This window comes from Phyllostomus hastatus, unplaced genomic scaffold (assembly GCF_019186645.2).
Source record: "Phyllostomus hastatus isolate PE091 unplaced genomic scaffold, TTU_PhHast_1.1 phas_contig_304, whole genome shotgun sequence".
Lineage (NCBI taxonomy): Eukaryota > Metazoa > Chordata > Mammalia > Chiroptera > Phyllostomidae > Phyllostomus > Phyllostomus hastatus.
The window spans coordinates 1,345,033-1,363,658 of record NW_025333845.1 but is presented as its reverse complement, the minus strand read 5'-3'; the positions used below and the strand labels follow the sequence as shown (position 1 = coordinate 1,363,658).

The 18,626-nt window shown below is 39.2% G+C and overlaps 2 protein-coding genes across 2 annotated transcripts; both read right to left on the bottom strand.

Moving 5' to 3' along the window:
* Window positions 1-4,564: 4,564 nt before the first annotated feature.
* Window positions 4,565-5,506, bottom strand: LOC123819301 (olfactory receptor 56A4-like). Its single transcript, XM_045839603.1, has one exon. It carries the CDS (start codon window positions 5,504-5,506, stop codon window positions 4,565-4,567), a length of 942 nt encoding a protein of 313 aa, XP_045695559.1.
* Window positions 5,507-15,567: 10,061 nt separating this feature from the next.
* LOC123819305 (olfactory receptor 56A4-like) lies at window positions 15,568-16,509 on the bottom strand. Its single transcript, XM_045839608.1, has one exon. It carries the CDS (start codon window positions 16,507-16,509, stop codon window positions 15,568-15,570), a length of 942 nt encoding a protein of 313 aa, XP_045695564.1.
* Between the last annotated feature and the right edge of the window lie 2,117 nt (window positions 16,510-18,626).

Genomic DNA, 18,626 nt, shown 5'->3' with positions numbered 1-18,626 from the left:
AGATGGATGTTTTGGACATATGTTTTGGGGGCACCCAGGACACAAAAATATGTACCAATCAAGGTTTAGAGTGGTTTTATTTTTTCCTCAAATATATAGTATGGTCTTATCAAGATTTTCTTTAATGTAGACCAGTGGTTTTCCAGTGTGAGTATGCATCAAATCACCTAGACTTCTTGTCTAGGTTGTTCAGATCCCTAAATTCAGATTGCCGAACACAATCCCTGGTTGTCAATTTTGTACATCTCAGGGGGAAGCCCACGAATTTGCTTTTCTATCAAATTCCTAGTTACGCTGATATTGCTTTTCCAGGATCAAGACTGCTCCCACATTGCAGCCAGGCCTAGCCACAGAACCATTCAGCTTCAGACATCAAATCAGTAGCTTCTCCCATGATCTATAGTTATTTAAACAAAATTATGGCCAATCTCTGGTGTCCCAATTTGAAAATTACCTTCTTCACATGGACTCTGGAAATTCTGTAGGTTCCTTTTTTTTATGCTTTTATCTCTCTGCCTGCATCCATAGTTCTTAGCCACCTCTTCTAGGAGGACCAAACCTCATTAAGGTCAAGGAAAGGGTTTCATTCATTTGTTTTTTTGACAGTTGGCACAAATCCAAACACTTACAATAAGTCTTTATTGATCAAAATAGGAATACTCTCTGTCAACCTTCCTGCCAGAGACAGACCTGAGCTGACCTACTGTGAGCTCCCCTGACCCACACGCTAATGGGCTCTTTTGATGTCAGTGATCTTCAGGGTCTTCAAAAACTCACATCTGAGGGTGCAATAATACTCTCTAAAGTAAACAAAGAATTAAGTCAAGAACCAAATTTAAAGTGTTACTGAGGCTTGGCTTTCCACTGTATTGTTCCCAAAAATACTTACAGAGAAAGTCTGCTCCAAACAACAGTTTGATCATTCAGTTGCTTTTAGGCAGCGTGACTCCTCAATTTCTTACAGGCCTTCTCTCATATTTATGGCTTTAGCCCCTGGACAACTTCATGAAGATGCTGTATCTATGAAAGCCACTCTCTTGTGGCTTAAAACATGAAAAATTGGTTTGGGAATCCTGCTCCCATGAGCTCTGATCTCCCTGTAGGTAGATACACATTTCTAAAGTAAAAAGAGAGATTTCTGCATCTAAACTGAGGTGAAGTGAAAGAGAGTTGTTTCTCTTCAAATATCTGAGAGTTATGCAAACAGATGTATTATTTGTGATAAAAAAAATATCACCTAGGGACTTGGAAGATGTGTCTAAGTGATCCCCTAAGAAGACAAACATCATTAGACTTATGCCATGACTTCAACTTACCAATTAGCTGCATTCTAGAACAATTGTTTTTAAAATAGGTACTTTATAATCATTCATTATTAATTTTTAAGTTTTAGAAATATATTCACACAGGGAAAATATGTCACTTAAGGAAAACAATTATATCAAATCCTGAATAATAATTTAAAGTGCACATATTTAAAGGGGGTCAAATAGAAGGTGACATGAGGAGATGGGACTTTGGGTGGTAAACACACAACAGAATATACAGATGTAATGTTTTAAAGCTGTACACATGAAATTTATATAATGTTACTAACCACTGTTATCCCAATAATTTTTTAGCAAAAGAAGAAACAATACATGTTATAATGATACCAAATTTCTTGAAAATAATTTCAAACAAGCTACTTAAAAAGATTAATAAGTCTATTTTATATTTTTAAGAAGATTTTGTTTATTTATTTTTAGAGAGAGGGGAAGGGAGGGAGAAAAAGAGGGAGAGAAACATTGATGTGTGAGAGATACATTGATAAGCTGCCTCTTTCATGCTCCCAACTGGGGACCTGGCCTGCAACCCAGGCATGTGCCTTGACTGGGAATTGAACCAACAGCTTTCAATTCACAGGCCAGTTTTAATACACTGAGTCACACCAGCCAGGGCAATTTTATATTTCAATACTTTGTTTTTAATAGTTTTATTCAGAATAATTTGCTTTGTTACAGAATTATTTATTAAACTGATTTGTGCAAATGGTGAAGGCTTATCTAATGATTTATTATACTAAGACAAACTTGCTTGCATCTATAATAACATAATTACAAACATTTTTTAAAGTACATACATTTAATTAGACTGCAGTAAGTCAAGGTTACAAGTTTTTATTCTCTGGTTATCACCAAAATAATAAGAAAAAATGTTTGCATAAAAATTCGATTAATCAAAAATAAGATAAGAAACTAGGTAAAGGGGAGGTAAAACAGATGAATTAAAAGTACAAATCATAAGATGGTATCTATAAAGCAATCAGTAGTTGTATTATGTAAATAAGCCAAGTGTTCCAAGTAAGAGACAAAGACTACCAGATTGAATATATCCATGTTGCTTACAAAAGACACACTTTAAATATAAACACCCAGAATGACTGAAAATGAAAGAGAAGAAAAAATATATGATGGAAAGACTAACCAGGGAAATATCAGGTAGCTACTCTAGTTTAATTAATGCAAACTTGAAGGCATGAAACTTGTCTCAAGATAAAGAGAGATACTTCATAATGGTATATGATCATAAAAACTTTAGGGCTATTAAGTTGGCATGCCTTTAAATGAAACATGGTAAAAATTATTAAAGCTAATACTGGAATTTTAATTCACCAGAAAGTGCTTCCCCATAGGCCCCAGAACAAAACTGCAGATGAGTAAGAAAAACTTTTAAAAAATCCCAAACAGGAGCAGAGGTTTTCTCTTCCAGGTCCTAGATGGTACTTCTTTGTCATTGGTAGAATTTAAATAAATCTTGGATGTCTATTTACCCAATATTCCATGCTCTGGTTTCTCTTCCAATCATATAAATCTTTCACCTTTTACCCAATGTTCTTTAGTGGGAATCCCAAGGACAAAAGATTTGAAGACTCAAAATCCTTATTGATATGGAATTCTAGGTGTCCAGAAATAATAAAAGTATGGCAATGTGGACAATTCACCAAGTATTTTCGTGTGCTTCAAGAAGTAAATTGTAGAGAATTGAGCTGTTCCAATTTAAAAAAAATGAAATAGGGTCACAGTTACCCATGAAAATTAATCTCAGGAAAAATAATTGGTAAATATCCGAGTCTCCACCATTTTCAGGGAATGATCAGGGTGGGAACTACAAAGAGAATGGATTTATCTTTGTTCACATAACACACCAATCCAAAGGCCTGGATGCCATAGGAAACTACATTGTCATCAGTATAGGATATAAGGATTATGCAAGAGGAATGAAAATAAGCTAAAAAAGTAAATTTAAGTATATCTAAAATAAGCAGGACAGAGTGGGGATGCAGGCCATGTCTGAAATGTAATGGAAAATTTGGGTAGGATCATATGAAGTCAGAAGTTGGTAAAGACCATCTGAAAAAAATAAAAAAAAACCCTTTTATTTAAATCCCAAAATTCTATTTCAAAGGAATATATGCACCCCTACATTCATAGCAGCACTATTTACAGTGCTAAGATCTGGAAACAGCTGAAGTGCCCATCAGTAGATGGGTAGATTGAAAAAACTGTGGTACATTTACACAATAGAATGCTACAGAGCTGTGAAAAAGAAGGGGATCTTACTCTTTGTGAAAGCATGGATGGACCTTGATATTATTATGCTAAGTGAAATAAGCCACTTAAAGAAATAAAATATTACATGATCTCATATATGGAGCCCAATGAACAAAATAAACTAACAAACAAAATAGAAACAGAAGCATGTGTACATGAAACAGACTGACAAGTGTCAGAGGAGAAGTGGGAAGGCAGGACTGGATAAAGGAAGATGAAGGGATTAGCCAGAAAACATATATACATAACACACACAGACAACAGTGTGATAGTGGTCAGAAGGAAGAGGGGTGAGGGCTGGGTAGAGGTGGGCAAAGTGTAGGCGGAATGGGGATGACAAAAAACATATACACCATCGAGTCATCTTAAAATTTATTTAAAATTATTCTCAAAAAAGAAAAGAGCTACAGGAAATTTATATCACAGAGAAGTATCATGAGAAAAAGGTATTAACAGGATCTGGCAGACTACAGGAGACAATGGATGGTATATGGTATTCACTCAACTATAAGAATTCAGGTTCTGGAGCCAACTTTCTGTATGTCCATAAGAGACCTATTCATGGCACAAAACCAATTTGATCTGTAGATCTCAAGTAGAACCAAGAGATCTAATACATATCTAAATATTAATTGAGTAAATTGAGAGGTATGAGAAATGATTAGACTACCATTTATTCCTTATTTTAAAAACAATAGTACTCTAATTAAGCTCCTGTGATTATGGCTTGACAAGTCCCTTTCACAGAGATGAAGCTAGGAGAAACCCAGGTAACTCCAGAATGCAAAAAAGGCAGTGCAATAGAAAACAGGAGCCAAAATATGGGTTTTACCATAATCACCTGAAACATTGGGGAGAGAAAAATCCATACTTATTCCTGCAGTAACTATATAAAATTTTCTATGCATCATTAAAATTATTCTCCATTATCAGCTTCTGTTCCCAAAGTCAAATCTCACATATTTTAGTTCTTACAAACTCCTCAGCAATTTCTGAATTCCTTGCTTTATCTCCTTGGTTCTCACACCATAAACAATGGGATTCAGAGCTGGGGGGATCAGGTGGTGCAGGATGTTGAGCAGGATGGGGACATCTGGGGGGATTCTCTTCCTGGCCAGGTTGGTGATGACCAGAACCAGCAGAACTGTGCTGAAGAAGAGGATGAGGATGAAATGAGAACCACATGTGCTCAGGGCCTTGGCTGCAGCTCCCTCAGCCTTGATCCTTAGCACAGCTTTCAGGATGAAGGAGTAGGAGAGAACAATAAGGATGAGGTCAGAGCCCAGTAGGGTCCAGCCTGTCACAAACTGGTAGAGCCGGTTGAAGGTGATGTCATCACAGGAGAGTTTGGACACAGACAAGTTAGTGCAGATGCAGTTCTTGATGATGTTCTCTGCACAATATCTGAGTCGGGAAGAAAGGATGGGGATAGGCATAGTAAGAATGCCATTCCGGGCCACAACAAATGTGGCAGCCCTAGCCACAAATTGATCAGTGATGATGGATGAGTATCGTAGTGGGTGGCAGATGGCCACATAGCGGTCATAGGCCATGACCATGAATGTGCAGGACTCCATGGTCAGGAAACTATTCATGACAAACATTTGAAAGAAGCAGGCAGAGAAGCTGATGGACCTGCAGTCAAACCAGAAGATGGCCAGGACCTTGGGGATGACAGTGAGGCAGAGCACGATGTCCAACAGAGAGAGGAGGCTGAGCAGGTAGTACATGGGCTCATGCAGAGATGCCTCCAGCCGGATGGTGATCAGAAGGGTGGCATTGGCCCCCATGGCCAGGAGGAAGAGGAGGCTGAGAGGCAGGGACAGCCAATGCTGCCAACCCTGGTAGTTAGGGAAGCAGATGAGGTGGAATTCGGAGACTGGAGCAGTGGAGCAGTTGCAGGGTGATGCCATGTAAAGATTCTTCATCACAACTGACAGTTCAGAAAACTTTAAAGGTAAGATAAAAATAAATCTATCCAGATATAACAAATGCTCATGGAGAAGTGACTCATTTTCCAAAGAACCAGTGAAAGATAATCATAGTTAAATGTCTGATACTATCTAAGTGCTTGGTAAATATAAACCAATCCAGTCTGTAAAAAGTCCTACAAGTAGAATGATAGGATGACCATGTATTTTTTTTTTTTGCCTGGCATAATTCCCATTTATACCCTTTTTCACTTTTAATAATTTCTTAACTTGTTTGATAAGTTACATGATCATCCTTTTTAAAAAAAGATTTTATTTATTTATTTTTAGAAAGAGGGAAAAGGAGGGAGAAACAGAGGGAGAGAAACATTGGTGTGTGAGAGATACATTGATCAGTTGCCTCTCGCACACCCGCAACTGGGGACCTGGCCTGCAAACCAGGCATGTGCCAGGAGTGGGAATCAAACAGATGACCCTTTGGCTCACAGGCTGACATTTGATCCACTGAGCCACTCCAGCCAGGGTATGAATATGCTTTTTACAAGAAAACACCATTGTTTTCTGAATTTTGCAGGTGAGGAAACAAAGGCAAAGGTAATTAAAGTCATTTTTACTAAAATCATAATAATGAAGCCATGACATGTGACCAAGAAGTCTGAATCACAGCTCTTACTACCTTTTCTGCCTCTATAAATGAAAGCCCTCATGCAGGCTCTGCTTCTAGAGCAGATAAGCATAGGCCCCAAACAAATGCCTGCCCTTGTCCTTTCTCCAAAAGAAGACATCACAGGCAAAGGAGAAATCAGGGCTGAGTGTATTACCGGAAAATATCTGAAGACATTATTAGCATTATGACTATCAACTTATAGGAAATAGCACCTTAGACAAGATATTCAAAGTTTCTTAATGTCCTGGGACAAAAACTTCAGAAGTCATTGATTTTTGTCCTATAGCACTATTCCAAGAGTGAGGGATAGAAGCACCTGCTGTCTTCATCTGATTGATTACATGTGGGTTCTTGGTGAGTCACAAACCCTGACCTGACTAAACAGTTTTCATGGGTTCCTGGCCTGGGATACCACAAGCAGTTATGAACAAAATCAAGACACCTATGAGGTAACCTTTTATATTGTTTCCATGAGAAGGCCTATCTCATAACATTGGTTGATATAACCCAGTGATATTGTTTCTAATGCTCTGGGGAAGTCCAACCTTAACCAGTTTTTGTCAACAGTGGCAGTGATCTTACGAGTCAGCTTCTTTATATTTTCTGAGAAAGTTTAAGCCTGTTCCTCAAAGACAAGAAGGGTGAATATTTGAAGGCAGTTTTGGAAGTTGGAAAAAACAAATTTGCCCTTCCATTTTGCCTAATATATTATCAGTTTCCATATAACCTAGAGCAGCACTTCCAATAAAAACATAATGTGAGCCACATACAAAAGATTTTGAGAAGGCTGACAGCCCTGGGGTGGGATGACAGGGGAGTGGAGGGAGGGGAAAAAAAGGACTCATGGACATGGACAACAGAGAGGTGATTGTAGGGATGGTGAGTGGGTGGAGGTGGAAGATGGTGTAAGGGGGATAAATGGTAATGGAAAAAATACAATAAAAAACCATCAGGAAAAAATTAAAAGAAAACATGCAAAATTAGTTATAGTTACATATTTCACTCAATATATCCAAAATATTATCACTTTAACATGTAATCAATATAAAAAAAACTGTTAATGAGCTAACCTATGCACCTCAATGTTCATAGCAGCATAAGTTACAATAGCCAAGTGCTGGAAGCAACCTAAGTGCCCATCAGTAAGTGAGTGGATCAAAAAACTATGGTACAGTTGCACCATGGAATATTGCACAACAGAAAGAAGGAACTCTTACCCTTAGCAACAGTTTGGATGGAACTGGAGAGCATTATGCTAAGTGAAGTAAGCCAGGTGGTGAAAGACAAACACCACATGATCTCAACTGTAAGTGGAACCTAATCAACAAAACAAACAAGCAAGCAAAATATAACCAGAGACATTGAAATAAAGAACTGACAGTAACCAGTGGGGGAGAGGAGAGGCATAATGGGGAAAGAAGGGAAAGGTTCAACAAGGAACATGTATAAAAGACCCATGGACAAATCTAATGGGGGAGTAGGATTGAGGGTGGGAGGTGGGGGTGGGTGAGCTGAGGGAGAATGGTGGGAGGAAAATGGAGACAACTGTACTGGAACAACAATAAAACAAGAACTAACTTACATTCTTAGTTTTTATCTTTGTGTGTGTTTGACACTCACAATACACCTCAATTCTGCAAGCCTCATTTTTCAAGTGCTCAATAGTCACATGTGCTCAATAGGCTACTGGCTATTCTATTGGACAGTACAGGTCCAGACTTTTGGAAAACTAAACACCTCTCTTTCTATTTTGCTTGACATATGAGTTTGCCCTTGGTGTTAGCCAAATAGTATCTGCGACTCTTGGGTTATATAGGGGAACTCCTTTCATACAGTTCTATTTCTGGGTCATCTCAAAATTACAGTTTGTATTTTCTTTTTCAATGCTTTTCACCAATGTTTCTTTAGAGATTTCTTAGCAAACTAAACTTTCAAATTCAGGATGGAAATACCTTATTAAGGACAGAGACAATCAACACATTCAGAGCTCCCAGTTTAGGTGACACAGATGCCTGTACCAGAATCCAGGACTCTCCAGCAACACAAAACTCCTTGACTCAGGCTAGATACCACTCCTCCCTTACTTCTACATTAAGCCAATGGAGTTATTTATTTATTTTTTTAAAGAATCAATGTCACTGTTTAGTAAAGAATGTCAAAATATCCAGATATTTTCAAATGTATTCACAAAAACACTATTCTTTTATACAACATATATTTGGCTACTGGAACTAGGTTTTATTAACAAAGGGTGGCCAAAGATCTGAGGTTCAAAATATAGAAGTAGAATTAGAAGTAGAATAACTATAGCTTCAGACATAATCCAGATAAAAAACCATCCTGTTAGTCAGACTGTATCTGTTCCCAGATTCCAGTGACCTTAAAGATGTAAATCTATTTCTATAAACTCATCTGCTTTGTCCTCGGTTGGTTATAGTGTTCTTTTTTTTTTTCCTGGATCAATACATCACAAATATACTATCGACTCCACACCTAGTCTGGAGTCTTCTGGAAAGCATGGTTGTTTGAGCAATGGAAAATCTTTTTTTATCCCACTTGGAGAAGCAGGAAAGAACACTGGGAGACAAGGCAGGATGATCTGGAAAACCAGGAAGGAAAATCAGGCACCTATCATACATGGTGCTTCTAGGGCAGTGTTCTCTAGGGGTGACTGAATTGCAGTTGAGAATATAAACTCTTGGTCTCCATTTGCCACAGGCTATTAATAATGAAGGTATAGTTTTAATTTAAGAACACTCACCTTGAAAATCTTGGCTTCTCCAAAAGGGTACTATACAGCTTATACTAGAAAAGGTTGTTCTCATGTGAAAGCAGTGACCCACCAGATTTGAGGTATTGGTAGCCTCTGAATCTGCAGCACCATATGTGTTTTAGTCCTATCAGAATAATTTCCCCTCCCAGCTTATATTGCATACTTGGAGTGCTATATGCCTCATAATTCCCATTGTCATGAGTTTCCTAGCTCTAAAGCAGACATACTAGCTTGAGCAGGATGTACTGTACTGCTGCTACTTATAACTGCTTACCATACCATGTGGACCAGCTCCTCAGAGGCACCAGAAGCTATTTTCAGGGCCCTAAGCTCTACTCTGTCCCTTTCTTCCCCATAGCCCATGGGGGCTAAAACCACTTTAGGCATCTGATCCTAGACTATGAGCCTCCCTCCTGGGGAATATAGGAGAATGGGGCAAAAGAGGTGAGAGAGCAGCAAGAGCAGAGAAAACAAAGAAGACAAAATTTAATATGGGAATGTTGATGTAGAGGGAGAGAGTTGAGGGAAACCAAGAAGATGGGAGCTGGGGCAGCATGAAGTGATCTACATAAAGAGCATACATGCTTGAATAAACGTCTACTTCTGCATTTGGGACAAACAGAAATTTATTTTAGACATTAAATGTACTCTTGAAAAATTTATGTTTAAGTGGGGATTTAGTATCTTTAAAGTGGGGTTATTTAATTATGGTCAGCTTACAAAATGGGCTATGAAGTGTAACATACTATGGATATATTATTTTCCCTTATTATCCATAGTGCAGTGGTTTAATTGGAAACAGGAATGGACAAGTGAAACATTTATTGATTTACTTTTTTGATGTTAAATATTTTTCATTTATAATTGATATGTAATTGGAGGAGAAAACAAGAAGAGAGGAAGGAGGAGGAAGAGGACGGGGTGGGAAAGAAGATGAAGAACTCATTTATGTCTATGTAATTTAATGTGTATACATTCAATATACTGAACAAACATTTTTTATACTGTTTATTCTTGAAAACAATGAAAAGTAATAAAGAGCAATTGTACAGATGGAAAATCTTTTTTAAGGGTTCATGCCATTTTTTAAATGATTTTAAATTTATTTTTATTTTTATTTTATTTTTAAGTGTTTACTATAACACTTAATTCAGTAGTGACAAATCTTAAGATGTCCTTCTGGTTCTTTTTATTTATTTATTTATTTATTATTTTATATATTTTATTGATTATGCTATTACAGTTGTCCAATTTCTCCCCCCTTCATTCCCCTTCACCCTGCACACCCTCTCCCACCCACATTCCCCTCCTTTCCTTCCTGTCCCTGTGTCATAAGTTCTTTAGCTTCTACATTTACCATACAATTCTTGCCCTTCCCCTGTCTATTTTCTACCTACCATCTATGCTACTTATTTTCTGTACCTTTCCCCCTCTTTCCTCCTCCCACTCCCCTATTGCTATCCCTCCCTGTGATCTCCATTTCTGTGGTTCTGTTCCTGTTTTAGTTGTTTGCTTAGGCTGTTTTTGTTTTTGTTTTAGGTGTGGTTGTTAATAGTTGTGAGTTTGTTGTCATTTTACTGTTCATATTTTTTATCTTCCTTTTCTTAGATAAGTCCCTTTAACACTTCGTATAATAAGGGCTTGGTGATGATAAACTCCTTGAACTTGACCTCATCTGGGAAGCACTTTATCTGCCTTTCCATTCTAAATGAAAGCTTTGTTGGATAGAGCAATCCTGGATGTGGGTCCTTGCCTTTCATGACTTGGAATACTTCTTTCCAGCCCCTTCTTGCCTATAAGGTGTCTTTTGAGAAATCAATTGACAGTCTGATGGGAACACCTTTGTTTGTAACTGTTTCCTTATCTCTTGCTGCTCCTAGGATTCTCTCCTTCATTTTAATCTTGGATAATGTAATCATGATGTGCCTTGGTGTGTTCCTCCTCCTTGGGTCCAAATTGTTTGGGACTCTCTGAGCTTTCTGGACTTCCTGGAAGTCTATTTCCTTTGTCAGATTGGGGAAGTTCTTTATTATTTGTTCGAATAACTTTTCCACTTGTTGCTCTTCCTCTTCCCCTTCTGGTACCCCTATATTTCCGATGTTGGAATGTTTCAAGATGTCTTGGAGGTTCCTAAGCCTCTCCTTATTTTTTTTGAATTCTTGTTTCTTCCTTGTTTTCTGTTTGGTTGTTTCTTCCTTCTGGTCCCCTGCTTTGATTTGAGTCCCAGTTTCCTTCCCATCACTATTGGTTCCCTATACATTTTCCTTTATTTCACTTAGCATAGCCTTCATTTTTCCCTCTAATTTGTGACCAAATTCAACCAGTTCTGTGGGCATCCTGATCACCAGTGCTTTGAACTGTGCATCTGATAGGTTGGCTATCTGTTCATCGTTTAGTTGTATTTTTTCTGGAGCTTTGATCTGTTCTTCCGTTTGGACCATTTTTTGTCTTGAAACCCTGTTATGTAGTGAGGGGCAGAGCCTTAGGTGTTTGCTCAGGTGAGTCAACCCAGTCACTGTGCTGTGATGTTGTATGTGGGGCTGGGGTCCAAGAGGGAACAATGGCACTTGCTCTGCTCTCTGCTGTATCTCAGTCACTTCTGCTGTTTCCCCCAAGCAAACTGGGCCCTTCTGGTGCTGATTCCCATGTGAGAGGTTTTGTGTATGTTCTAGGATCCTGTGGGTCTCCCCAGTGAACTCTCCTGTGAGACTTGGAGTCTCTCCCAGCATCTCAGCACCCACAGGTGGTTTTCAATTGGTGTTTTGAGGCTTTATTTCCTCATGCTGGGACCCTGGGTTGCATGGTCTATCTCACTCTCCAGTTTCACCTGATTTATCTGTGTGCAAATGTGGAACCACCCAGTTTGCCAGTCCTTTGTGCTCTGTGCCCCTCCACAATCTGCTGCCTTGATGGGTCTGCCTGCTGCCATCTTGCGCACCCAGGGGCTGTCAGCCACCACTTTTTTTTGCCGTGACCCCTCTCCGCCTGGCCGTCTGACTCTGCCCCTCCTATTGGTCTGGATACATATGTCTACTTTAATTCCTTGGTTGTTGGACTTCCATACAGTTCAATTTTCTGTCAGTACTGTTTGTTTTTTTGTTCCTAAATTTTTGTTGTCCTTATTTTGGTTGTGTGAGGAGGCACAGTGTGTCTACCTATGCCTCCATCTTGGCCTGAAGTCCCTATTATTATTATTTTTATTGTTGTTCAAGTACAATGGTCTTCATTTTCACCCCACCAAATCTCCCTACCCTCACTTCCCACCCTTGAACCTACCCCTTTTGGCTTTGTCCATGTGTCCTTTATACATGTACCTTGATGGCCCTTCCCCTATTATCACTCTCCCCACTCCTCTCTGGTTACTGTCAGTTTGTTCTTTATTTCAATGTCTCTGATTGTATTTTGCTTACTTGTTCTGTTGATTAGATTCCAATTATAGGTGATATTGTGTGGTATTTGTATTTTACTGCCTGGCTTATTTCATTTAACATAATGCTTTCCTGTTCCACCCATGTTGTTGTGAAGAGTAGGATCTCCCTCTTTATTTCTGCTGCATAGTATTCCATTTTGTAAATGTACCATAGTTTTTTGACCCACTCATTTACTGATGGATACTTATGCTGTTCTCACATTTCACTACTGTAAATAATGCAGCATTGAAATATTGGGGTGCATAGGTTTTTTAAATTGGTGTTTCAGGATGCTTAGAGTATAATCCCAGCAGTGGTATTGCCCAAGTCAAAACGCAGTTCCATTTTTAGTTTTCTGAGGAAATTCCATACTGTTTTCCACAGTGGCTGCACCCATCTTATTCCCACCAACAGTGCACTACAGTTCCCTTTTCTTCACAACCTCTCCAACACTTGTTGTTTGTTGATTTGTTTATGATGGCCATTCTGACTGGTGTGAAGTGGTATCTCATTGTGGTTTTAATTTGCACCTCTTTGATGGATAGTGAAGCTGAATTTCCTTCCATGTGTCTCTGGGCCATCTGTATGCTCCTTGGAGAAGTGTCTGTTCAAGTCCTTTGCCCATTTTTTAATTGGATATTTTGTTTTCCTGGAGTGAAGTCATGTGAGTTCTTTATATATTTGGAGACCAAACCCTTGTCCCAGGTATCATGTGCAAATATATTTTCCCATATGGTTGGTTCTCTTTTCATTTTAATGCTAGCTTTGCAGAAGCTTTTTATTTTGATGAGGTCCCATTTGTTTATTCTTTCCTTTATGTCCCTTGCTCTAGGGGACATATTGGTGAAAACATTGTTGTGTGGAATATCTGAGATTTTCCTGCCTACATTCTCTCCTAGGACTTTTATGGTGTTGTAATTTATATTTAAATCTTTTATGCATCTTAAAGACTTAAATATAAAATGTGACACCATTAAAGTCTTAGAGGAGAACGTAGGTAGGAAAATCTCAGATATTTCATGAAGAAACTTTTTTACTGACTTGTCCCCTAGAGCAAGGGACATGAAGGAAAGAATAAACAAATGGGACCTCATCAAAATTAAAAGCTTCTGCACAGATAAAGAAAACAGTATCAAAATTAAAAGAGAACCAATTGTATGGGAAAACATATTTGCCAATGATACCTCAGACAAGGGTTTAATCTCCAAAATATATAAAGAACTTACAAGACTGCACTCTAAGACAAGGAATCCAATTAAAAAGTGGGCAAAGGACTTGAACAGACACTTCTCCAAGGAGGACATACATAAAATCCAAAGACACATGAAACGATGTTCAATATCGCTAGCTATCAGAGAGATGCAAATTAAAACCACAATGAGATACTACTTCACACCAGACAGAATGGCCATCATAAACAAAGCAACAAACAACAAGTGTTGGAGAGGTTGTGGAGAAAAGGGATCCCTAGTGCACTGCTGGTGGGACTGCAGACTGGTGCAACCACTATAGAAAGCAGTATGGAACTTCCTCAGAAAACTAAAAATGGATCTGCCTTTTGACCCAGCAATTCCACTGCTGGGACTCTATCCTAAGAATACTAAAACACCAATTCAAAAGAACCTATGCATCCCAATGTTCATAGCAGCACAATTTACAATAGCTAGATGCTGGAAGCAACCAAGATGCCCATCAGTAAATGAATGGATCAAAAAACTATGGTACATTTACACAATAGAATTCTATGCAGCAGAAAGAAAGAAGGAGCTCCTACCCTTTGCAACAGCGTAGATGGAGCTGGAAAACATTATGCTAAGCGAAACAAGCCAGGCAGTGAAAGACAAATACCATATGATCTCACCTTTAACAGGAACCTAAATAACAAAACAAAGAAACAAACAAAATGTAACCAAAGACACTGAAATAGAGGCCAGGCTGACAGTGCCCACAGAAGAGAGTAGAGGGAATTTAAGGGGACAGTGGGAAGGGTTCACAGGAACAAACTTAAAGGACACATGGTCATAAAATAAGGGGAGGGTGGTGATAGGAGGGAAGTGGGAGGGGTGGGAGGGGGGACTGGATTGGAAGTAAAAAGGAGAAAACTGTATTTGAACAATGATTAAAATAAATAAATAAATAAACTTTAAAAAATAAATCTTTTATCCATCTTGAATTTATTTTTGTTTAAGTTGTGATCAAGTTGCTATTTGTTTAAGTTGTTATTTTTGGTGTAAGTTGGTGATCAAGTTTCATATATTTTTTTGCATGTAACTGTCCAGCTCTCCCAACACCATTTGTTGAAGAGGCTATTTTTACTCCATTTTGTGCTTCTGCCCCCTTTGTTGAATATTAATTGACCATACACAGTGGGTTTATTTCTGGGATCTCTAATCTGTTTCTTTATCTTTATTTTTAGAGAGAGGAAAATGGAACAAGGAAGAGATGGAGAGAAACATCAATGTATGGTTGCTTCTCAGGCACCCCCTACTGGGGACCTGGCCCTGAACCCATGCATGTGCCTTGAATGGGAATCAAGCCAGGAACTCTTTGGTTCACAGGCCATTGCTCAATCAATTGAGCCACCCCAGCCAGGGTTAGATGGAATATCTTTACAGAGTCTGAAAGGATTGAGGACCTGGAAGACATATGTCTGTCATAGATGCCAAAGAAGAGATCGGGGTGGTCAAGATAAAGAAATATATACCCTAAGGGACAAATTCTGATGTAAACATCTATACTTAAACCAAGCAACCCTTTACAGCAAAAGCTATGTAGGGCTCTGTCAGGCTGAAACAGGAGATACTGAAGACATCTATGCCCTTTGCAAGCCAGGGGACAGACAGATCTTTAAAAGTCATTGTAGTAAGTTAGTTTCTTTACTGACAAAAACTACCTCTCTAATTCAGCTCTGGTTTGCTAAGGTTGGAAGGCTGTGCTTAACAATTTGGTAAAGCAAAATTCCTAAGTAACCATAAAATCCAAGAAAGGGAGATTTCCTTTGAAGCAATAAAAAACAAAGGTTCACAGTGTAAGGTATACATTGTTTTCTGAGATAGTAAGAAAAAAGGAGAATCATAAGTCAGTCCATCATTACAAGTAAAATTTCCTATCCAACATAAATATAATTCCTGATTTTTATTACCAATCAAAGATGGTAATAAAAGTCAAAGATGGACCTGATCCTTTCTACTTATTACAAACCTCTCAGTAGTTTCAGGATCCCCTGCTTGATCTCCTTGGTTCTCACACCATAAACAATGGGATTCAGAGCTGGGGGGATCAGGTGGTGCAGGATGTTGAGCAGGATGGGGACATCTGGGGGGATTCTCTTCCTGGCCAGGTTGGTGATGACCAGAACCAGCAGAACTGTGCTGAAGAAGAGGATGAGGATGAAATGAGAACCACATGTGCTCAGGGCCTTGGCTGCAGCTCCCTCAGCCTTGATCCTTAGCACAGCTTTCAGGATGAAGGAGTAGGAGAGAACAATAAGGATGAGGTCAGAGCCCAGTAGGGTCCAGCCTGTCACAAACTGGTAGAGCCGGTTGAAGGTGATGTCATCACAGGAGAGTTTGGACACAGACAAGTTAGTGCAGATGCAGTTCTTGATGATGTTCTCTGCACAATATCTGAGTCGGGAAGAAAGGATTGGAACAGGAAGAAAAAATAAGGCATTCCGGGCTACAACAAACATAGTAGCTCTAGCCACAAATTGATCAGTGATGATGGATGAGTATCGTAGTGGGTGGCAGATGGCCACATAGCGGTCATAGGCCATGACCATGAATGTGCAGGACTCCATGGCAAGGAAGCAATTCATGATAAACATTTGGAGGAAGCAGGTAGAGAAGCTGATAGACCTGAGGTCAAACCAGAAGATGGCCAGGACCTTGGGGATGACAGTGAGGCAGAGCACGATGTCCAACAGAGAGAGGAGGCTGAGCAGGTAGTACATGGGCTCATGCAGAGATGCCTCCAGCCGGATGGTGATCAGAAGGGTGGCATTGGCCCCCATGGCCAGGAGGAAGAGGAGGCTGAGAGGCAGGGACAGCCAGTGCTGCCAACCCTGGTAGTTAGGGAAGCAGATGAGGAGGAATTCGGAGACTGGAGCAGTGGAGTAGTTGCTGGGTGAGGCCATGTAAAGAAATCTGTACAAACTAGAAATTCAGAGTCCCTTAAAATGTACAACAGAATATATCACCATTGAAAGGATATGTTCTAGATGCAGTGGAACTCAGTTTCCATTGGGGTTCTTCAACTGTTCCAATGGAGTTTTCAAATTATCGTCATCATCAATAATCACTGACATTTAACTGAACACTTGCATTACGCTAGGCATTATGCAGAATATTTACATTCCCAATATCACTTTATCCTTTTAAAAAAACACTTCAGAGTAATGAATACTGTTATACTAATTTCACAGGTCACTAAGGGTACAGGTAAAAGGGAGCAGAGTAGTTTGAACAGAATCAGAGAGCCAGTAAGTAGTGAAGGACCAGGTAATCTGAGTATCTGTGCTTCCAGCCACCACACAAGATTTAGACTCAACCAGAACAGTTACTTAGCTATGTGGAGAGCTCTGCTACCTAACTCCATATATTTGGGCAGAGACTGACATTGAGATTCTATATTTTCACTCCTCAGACCATACTGGGTTAGAGGTAGAGCAGCCCTTGACCCAACCCAAAGGCAGTGATTTCTTTCATCCCCAAAGAGGATTTCAGTTTAAAGGCATAGTGTTTGTCATTCTCTTACTGGAATTTTTGCTGTTGTTTGTCTGCAAAGGTTCAAGGGTGTCTACTTTTATTGAATATTTTAGAAAGGACTCTGAATTTCCTATTGTGGTGACAGAGACAGTCAGTACTGAGAGATTCAGCAAGGGGTTCACCAAATGCAGAATGGAAGCTAGCTAGTGTGTGAGTGTAGGCATATAAACCTACATAGGAATCCATTTATCTGGTAAGAAAAATTATCTGTAATTCTTTGGGGCCAAGGTCCAATTTTTTCAGCATATGGAATCTATGTTCTGTAAACTCATGTGCTTTGACTCCAGTTGTTTCCCTAGTTGGTACTGTGTTATCTTTCTCACTGTGAAACAAAGAGCAGGGTAGCCAAGTTCTAGGTTGGTTAACAGTAATGGCTGTAATAGCAAAGGAGCAGGTAAAAGCCAGGGAATGTTGGCAGGAGGAGAGAAGGAGCCCAGGAGCCATAAAACCAGTAGAGTTAGGATTACTGATCCTGTTCAGCCATTCCATCTGATAATCTTCTCCAGTAGAGTGAAGTGTAAATGAGAAGATATCAGACTTGAGCTGCCAGAGAACATAATATCCAAGGGCTTTCATTTTGAATGTCCCAAACTTTTAAAATACAGTACAAACACACACACAAACACAGTGCTTTAAAAAACCAAGGGCTCATGAGTTCAAACTGAGATAGGGATAATTATGTATCAACTCTTTCCTGTAGTTTCATGACAGATTAAGCAATTGACCCTCAGTGTGGGTCAGAGAAATAAGAATAGACAACATAACCACGTTTTCTGAAAAGAAATCTCCTTTCCAATAACCTCAGTTCTGATTCTTCAGAGTCACTCCATCTTTTTAAATAAGACAGGAAATGTTTGGTGCCTTCTCAATATCTGGTCTTAATGTTAGATATATTAATTTGCAGCATGGGTTTGGAAAAACTTTTCTGAGAACTAAACAAATACAAGGAAATTGAGAGAAAGCACTTGTAATGCAGTATAGTTGTGACTTTAATAAAGATGATCTTAGAAACAGTAGAAAAGGGTCAGAAAAGCAGATGAATAATGCAGTGTGCTATGGTTAAATAGTTGGCCTTAGATAAGTCCCAAATCTTGCTCTTAAACTAATCCCATGACCTTGATATCTATTTAAACTCTATGGTATCAAGTTTTCTTATTGGTGACATAAATAAATAATATTTAAATTTAAGGTGCTGTTGTGGGGAGGGAAAGTGGCTTTTATTTCTTGAGGTCCCATTAAGCAAGCTGAGAGCATCAGACAAGAATATAAACAAGAGGCCACATTCACCTGGTGGATGCACCTGCAGGGAATGGTAAAAGAAGAGAGGCCTGTCTGGGTGGATGCTCAGTAATGATTAGTGATGAGGTGTAGAGACTTGCAGATCTGAGTTCTTTGGAGGGAAGAGGTAGGAGAGCAGAGTGTTGGAAGAAAATGACCAAAGGTATGCAGTGGCATCTGCACCCATGTGAGGTTTACCTGGTAGCAG